At 40.0% G+C, this 7832-nt stretch overlaps 1 protein-coding gene across 1 annotated transcript; it reads right to left on the bottom strand.

Moving 5' to 3' along the window:
- Nucleotides 1-3570: 3570 nt before the first annotated feature.
- COQ7 (coenzyme Q7 homolog, ubiquinone (yeast)) lies at nucleotides 3571-7790 on the bottom strand (the record flags this gene model as incomplete). The annotated part of the gene is made up of 5 exons (XM_009585984.1): nucleotides 3571-4164; nucleotides 4804-4872; nucleotides 6801-6940; nucleotides 7052-7166; nucleotides 7591-7790. Coding segments are annotated over 5 exons (602 nt in total), but the record flags the coding sequence as incomplete, so codon positions are not given.
- Between the last annotated feature and the right edge of the window lie 42 nt (nucleotides 7791-7832).

Below are 7832 nucleotides of genomic sequence, written 5' to 3' on the forward strand. Positions count from 1 at the left end.
TCTGCTCCTCCTCACCGAAAAATAAAACTCTCTCTCCTTCTGGAGGAGAAAATCAGGATCAAGCCCTTGGTTATCACAGGAGCTAGAAGAAGCCCTCATTACTTTGAGGGGAAGGATTCCATCCCACTGCATATTACAAGACCCAAATTACGTGCTTATCTTATAGTTCAGAAGGGAGCCCCAAAACCCAAAGGCACGGTGAATACCCTGTCATCTTCCCCACCCCCTGTTTTGAAAATGCATCATTTCACAGCCTCCCTGTCTGATCCAAGTTCCTTTTCCTCTGACAACACGACCAGAGTTCATTGAGGATCACTATGATAACAGACTTGTATAAGCTATATAGTTTGGCCTCTGCCTGCCATTAACCCCTGCTAGGATGGCTGACAGTAGTCAGCTTTAGTTCTGCCTCAAAATAACATAAAAAGGAAACTACAGCCTTGCAGCAGCTGTACAATAGAAGTTCTGTACAGCACTTGAGCATCTCTAGTCCTTTTGTAACCTTCCACCACATTTTGTAGTCTTTCAAAATCTGAAACAGCTTTTTAAACAAAAAAAAAAAAGTCCCTTTTGCATGAGGAAAATGAAATGCAACTCCATTTTCTATGTAAAACAACAAAAAAAAGAGTAACTGCCAGTGGGCAGGGAAATGCACAGCCATTGGAAGTGGCAGAACAGCTCACCCACACTTTAATGGATGGGCGCAAACATGCTGCTCCAGTAAAAAGAAGGAACAAATCCTGCTCGGGAGCATTAAGCAGCGTTGTTCTCCTGATTCGTATTTTATGCTCACAGCTAGAGGCAGTATTACTGTCTGACGCCTACTCAAATGTGCAGGATGTTTTCAGCTGCTGAGGACAAAGAACTGGCTGTGAGCACTTTCACAGTTACTGCAGATATGGCCAAACACACTGACCTCACATGGTGATTTCCTGGTATTTGATGTTCCCAGCCTTTGGCCAAACTAAACGCATTAAAAATGAGATTTGTCTCTTAAATGCTGTTGTCCCAAGTGAGCCATGTGTGATGGTCTCGGAGGCCACCCACATCTTGGGCAAAGGATGACATGAACGCTTCCCTACGCCAGCAGCAAATCCCCAGCTGTTAAACACCACTGCAGACATATTCAGAGAATCTCTGTAACCACTGCCTTGGAGAATATCAGGCTTCAGCTGAGTACCATCTAGCTAGGAAAGCCCCACAGATGCCTTGTCCAGTATTCAATCCTGATGTAATGGCTAAGAGACCAGGAAACTCTCTGGCTTGGTTTCCAGTTTACGTCACAAGATCATTGTATGCTTTGGAGTGCAACTTCCAGCTTTGAGTCAAACCATACTGTGCCCCTCCCTCCCCAGTTCTAATAATGGATTATAAAAGATGCCGTCCCATGCTGCCCCTGTTATTAGACTTTACAATGGACTATTCATCAAGCCATCTTTCCTCCTCTTTTTACTCAATTATTAAAGTCCATGATTTACACGACTGCACTGCATGTTCTTTCAACACCACTTGTTACCCCTTTAGCCACTTTAGTTAACCATTCTTTTATGCCGATTCCTTTCTTCTTCAAATTACCTAAGAATTTTCCTCATGACAGCATATTGAATGCTTTAGAGAAATTAAGGCAAGAAATCTGCTAGATGTAACTTTTGTTCAGAGAATTGGTCAAGTTAGGGAAGATATTGTGTTAGTCTAATTTGACGTACCTTTAGTAAACTCAAGTTTACATGCATGCTGCTCACAACTGTCTGGGGCTGAGGCACATAAAATGAGAATCCCTTAGAGCTATCTTCTTATTACGCAGTCCCTGAAAAATCTGTGATTTAGCTTTGAGTTCCCTGAGTCCAGTTATTCCAGTGGGTGTGCAAACCAGTCATTCATAGAGAACCAAATGCTACTTTGTTTGGACAATGTAAATAACATCAGTAGTTTGAGTATAACCAGGCCACACTTGCAATGATGTAAGTGATAGAAATTATTCTTAAAGAATGTACAAAGTGTCAGTCATAATAAATCATACAGAACAGGAGTTTCTGTATTAAGATTTAACCTTCAGTCTAAGCTCCTTCACAAAAAAAAGGGAAAACAATCCCCTTTAAGAAGACTTTCATGTCAAATCACACACCAATCAGTACCTACAAACACTAACAGAGCTACTCAGAAAGGTAGACTCAGATGTACCTGGATTAAATGCTGTCTGAAGCCTCACCAAGCTCCCAGATGCTTGGATGCTCCGAGATGCTCCCACAGGCCTTGGATTCCTGCCGGCAGCTGCGCACTTCTTATCCTCTTCTGGTCTCAAAGCAGCTACAAAGTCAGCACAACAGAACTGGAAACAGCACACAGCAAAACTCAATAAAACTACTCAACTGGCCTCAATATATCTGTGTGACTTTGCCAGATAAGGTAAAAGTCAAGACCAGCAATAGTGGCCCCATTCTTCATGACAGTAACGGCCAACACTTGCTGCTGTTTTATTTCTTGGTTTCCAAATTCTTTCCTTTTCAACTAGGTTTATATCCATTACATCCCACATCCATAGCTGACCTGTTCAATTAGTTATACTCCATTGCCTGGGGTAAGACATATTGACTTCTAATACATCATAGCTTTTAACCAGAAAATGAGATACAACAAATTCTGCTCCCCGATCTGTCAAGCTGAGTTATTCTTAAGGAAAAAAAAAACCCAAACAAAGCAAAACCCACAAACCTGTAGAAATTGGAAAACCCATAAAATTGGGAAACAAAAGTTAGCTTATGGCTAACAAGCTGCATCTCCCCAAAGTTTTAGAAGCTGGATATAAGGGGAAAAGCATGGATATGTGCTTTCTATGTGACCCGCAATTTTATTCACAGGGTTTCCCTGCCTTGCCACATACAATCAAAAGATCACGCTTCTCAGCTATAAAAATGGAAGTCTCTCACAGGGACTTTAAATGTTTGTATCAAGATATCAGGATCTTCTATATAATCTGTATGCATTTGAAAAGTTAGCCAATTTCCATAATGATGGAAAAGAATGGAATAGTCGGGAAGTTCTTAAGACAAAGAGCAAAAAACACAATCCTGCAAGAAGTCCCTTTCATACCCACCAGTTTAAGACACACTAATTCCATTGCTGTACTTTTATCATCTTCAATTATTGTTTAACAGAACAGACATGCACGATTTTGTCTTTTTTATTTTTAATGCTCCATGCCAGGCTGTCAACAGAAAGCATGGGCAAATTGTTGGAACATTGAGAAAGCAAGAGTGTCTCTATTCAAGAGCCACTGAAGACCAGAAGCAAAGTAAGATAAACTTGAAAGCTCTAAGAGAGTATTAAGTGCAATTCCACAGGTGCTCCAAGTCGCTCTCTCCACCTGCTTTATATCAGGGATACATTCCTTACACACACACTCAGGACAAAAAAAAAAAAAAAAGAAAAAGAAAAAAAAAAAACAACAAACCAAAACCCTCACAACAACAACAAAAAACCCAAAGGAAGAAAAATTCTACTTATTTAAGAATTCAGAATTGAGCCTGAAAAAACCCACAAAAAAACCACAAACAAGTCTTCAAATGAAAGTCTTATAATACCAATCTTTATTCAAGATGGACTGAAAAGAAATACTTACTAGTACTGCATTTATTTACCCTGAAAATAGAACTCAAATATCCTACTTAGTCAGTATTAACCATTTTAAAATGAGCTGAGGAGCTCCAGCTTATTTCAAGTACATATAAATTTGAAGGCAACAGAGAATGTACTTATTTTTATGTGTGTGTATACACACACACACACACATATTATACATAGAAATCATGTATATACATACATATTTTGCTGCCACCTTGTGAACAGTCTCTGAATATGGAGGTGTAGTTCATACGGACCCAATTCTGCCACCTTTATTCACATTTAGCTCAACTGATTTTAATATAGATACTTTTTGAATGGGTACTCAATGTGACAAAGGATGGCTGAATCGGATGCTTAGTGAAGAAAATTTTAAAAGGCTTAATAAAATAACTATCAGTCTTCTGCAATTTCCATACACCTTTGTGTCACAGTTTATTGCCACAAACATTATGGAAAATATCACTAAATTCTTTCTGATAAAAATATTGCAGCTTTGCATCCAAGTTGTATAGCGGTCTTCAAAACTGAGTAAGCCGGTGCCTGTAAAACAAAGAATAAGAGATTAAATACATCTAATGAAGTGTTTTGTTTGAACCAGTTTGTGGTAAGGAATAGTAAGCATTATCTAAAAGAACAAAAACAAAACAAAGCAAAAACACAAACAAAAAACAGCCACCAAACACACCTGTATTTGTAGTCTAACCTACCCTAGAGAAAACTAAATTAAAAATTATCAACTTCGTAGAATGTTTCCAGTTCTCCACAGATGTATGAGAAAGAAAGGAGAGAAGTCACACATTCCTCATATGGTATTCAAGGGAGTATAGAATTTGTATTTCACAATTCCTAACATGGTTGTGTTTGTCTACCAAGTTGATGCCTCAAGTTCCCAGCCATATGGATAGCACTTTTTACCCTTATCTTCACAAATATTTAATCTAAACTTAAAATAAAATTAAAAACTGTGCAGAGGACACCTCTCAGGAAAACACAATCACTTTAACACTCGACATGAGTTCCAACAGATTCAATTCTGTTCCAGAAAAATGAAAGCTATAATGTGTTTTCTTAGATTTATCTTTGGGAAAGAATATCAAGCGCCTTATCTTCTATTTTTCAAATAAAGAACTACATCACATCTACATTCTAACAGTGCCAATTAGTTAATATTGTACTTACCGCTTCTGCATCATGCTCAAGCCCAATGTCATGGTGCTCCCGTTCATCATCCCGAAATTGCTTTATTACCTTTAAAAGTAACAGTTAATTAGTAAGTCTACTTTGCAGAGAAATCAAGGCAGATAGTATACGAAACTATATGCTGCAGACCATTGCATGCACCATCTGAAAACCTGTAACCTACAGTCATAGTAACTCATAACACTAATTAGTTTCATACATACAAATTATTCTGACAATTTAAAGAATGAAATTAAAGTCCCTGTCTTGCCAGATAATCAGCAAGGGTGTTTCCCTGTAAGCCAACAGGGCTTTTGTCCATTCTAGCATGCTCTAAAGGACACTATTTTTCTCTTCTAGTTTTTCAACTGGGACAAAAAGGTTTAAAGAATTTTCTCTCGAGATGCCTGCATATATTAAGCCATTAGGATTGCTTAATAACGTGCTCAGAGTTTACAGACACCCAAGCAGTGTCCCTACCCAATGGGTTCACATCACTTTTGGTTTCAACGCTAGTCCTCCTCATATTAACACTGTGAATAACCTTGCTGCTTAGCTTTTTCTCTTTGTTTTGTGCCCTCTCAGCTTAGTCTTTATTTTAAGGGGTAGTATTTCCCTTGTGCACGTCACCAAAACCTGGGTTACTTCAGATACTATTTCTGCAACAAGAAGACACATTTGGAGTAACCAGACTTGGCTACACGTTAAACTAAGCAAAATGGAACATATTGATAGTCAGCAAAATTGGAAATGAACATGTGGACCCCTAAAGCAAGCTCCCACCAAACAGAGCACAAACAAGCTCGATGTGCTGCATGTGGAAACAGGTCAGTCTCTCACAAGCACCCTACAGGAATGTGTCCCAATTTGATGCCTAAAATACTTGGGAAATAATTTTTTTGCAGAGCTAACTAACATTAGCTCCTTACATGCTCTGAACAGTATTCAAGACTAGAACTTGAACGGGGTGCTGGCTGACAGCAGGGTCAGTGTGAGTCAGCAGGGTGCCCTGGCAGCCCGGAGGGCAAACGGCATCCTGGGGTGCATCAAACACCGCACAGCCAGCCATCAAAAGAGGCGATTGTCCCGCTGTGTTCAGCATTGGTACGGCCTCACCTTGAATACTGCGTGCAGTTCTGGGCCCCACAATTTAAGAAGGATGTGAAGGTCCTTGAATGTGTCCAGAGGAGGGCAACAAATCTGGTGAAAGGGCTGGAAGGAATGTCCTATGAGGAGCGGCTGAGGACACTGGGTTTGTCTAGTTTGGACAAGAGGAGGCTGAGGGGCGACCTCATGGCTCTCTACAGCTTCCTGAGGAGGGGGAGTGGAGAGGGAGGTGCTGAGTTCTTCTCCCTGGGATCAGTGATAGGACATGTGGGAATGGTTCAAAGCTGCACCAGGGGAGGCTCAGACTGGACATTAGGAAGCATTTCTTTACTGAGAGGGTGGTCAAACACTGGAACAGGCTTTCTAGAGAGGTGGTTGATGCCTCAAGCCTGTCGGTGTTTAAGAGGCATTTGGACAATGCCCTTAATAACATGCTTTAACTTGGTCAGCCCTGAACTGGTCAGGCAGTTGGACTAGATCATCATTGCAGGTCCCTTCCAACCCAAATATTCTATTCTATTCTAACTATATAATCATATCCAGTATAAGCAAAATGTTACTACGCAATCACATTTTCTCCTTTTGTTTCCCCTCTAAACCCTTCCTTTCAATGAAAACTAATCAAAATTAAAGCATAGTTCTCCCAATCAAAAGGGAAATGCTGAATTACTGAAAGCATGCTGAAGCTAATCCAACATACATTTTAATTTTGCTGCTTGATCAATCTAGTGCTGCTGAAGGAAAAAACATCCTTTTACTTAAAAGAAACTTGAAGTTTCTGTTGACTTCAGCTACTGTAAATTCTATGAGCATATTATTTTGAAAGACTAAAGTCACATTAGATAATTCAATGCATATGTTAAACCACTTTTTAAGTTGTAGTTAAATACCTGCAATAGTTCTTTGTACTTTTCTGGATCTTCCTCCATAAGAGTTCGGATCTGGCTGTTGTAGTGATCTGATATACTCTCTTCCACTGCCACTGTGCAAGCCATTGCACCTTTCTTTCCAAGTAAAGCACTTCCAGCCCCTGTGATTGTGGTACCAAACATATACAAACAATGAAATCTTAAGCAATACAAATAATTTACACATTTGAAGACTTCACAAAACAACAATAATAGTAATAATACAGACTCACCTAAAACAAAACCTGCTACGTTCCAAAAAGGCAATAAAACAGTAGGTCGAACTCTGTACGCAACCATTAGTTCATTGAACTTTTTCAGGTGGTCTTTTTCTTGATTCCACATTTGCTGCAAAAGAACCAGATCACAGTAAAGTATAAAACCAGAAAAACTAAACATTTCCAATAAAACTAATAAACACAAAGAAAAACAAAACAGCTCAGGCCACTCACTCTTTGACTGCAGAGGTAATACTATTCACATCACAAAGAAGAAATATTAAAGAAGAGCAGATGAGGATAGTTATAAATAGGTAACATAAAAACATTTGCAAAATAAGAGTCTTTGTGACAATACTATAGCAATTGTAGTACTGGTAACTCCCTTACCAAGTAATTCCGCCACTCTTCATAAACCCACATGTTTAAACGTGTTTAGAAAAAGATGGACAGCTATTTTACTATGAAAGCTATGGTCTTACAACTTCATTCGACTATTGTTTATCACATGCAAATTAACCAGAAACACAGCGATCACTTTTATGTCCACTAACCTGGATAATCGGTCCCACACTTGATCTACCCAAGACGGCCATCTGCCCCGCATAAATGCGATTCGCCCCGTACTCCCCCGCGTGGTCCACCCGTATGATGCGGTCTATGACGGGCTTGTTGATGCCCTCCAGAGCCACCCGCGTGCTGCAGGGCCTGAGGGAAACCCCTCCGGCGGGCAAAGGCCATCTCCCGCGGAGACCTGCCGGAGACACAAAGGTGACGCGAGCTCTGCCGCCGCCCA

The sequence above is a fragment of the Fulmarus glacialis genome, unplaced genomic scaffold (genome assembly GCF_000690835.1).
Source record: "Fulmarus glacialis isolate BGI_N327 unplaced genomic scaffold, ASM69083v1 scaffold15499, whole genome shotgun sequence".
Lineage (NCBI taxonomy): Eukaryota > Metazoa > Chordata > Aves > Procellariiformes > Procellariidae > Fulmarus > Fulmarus glacialis.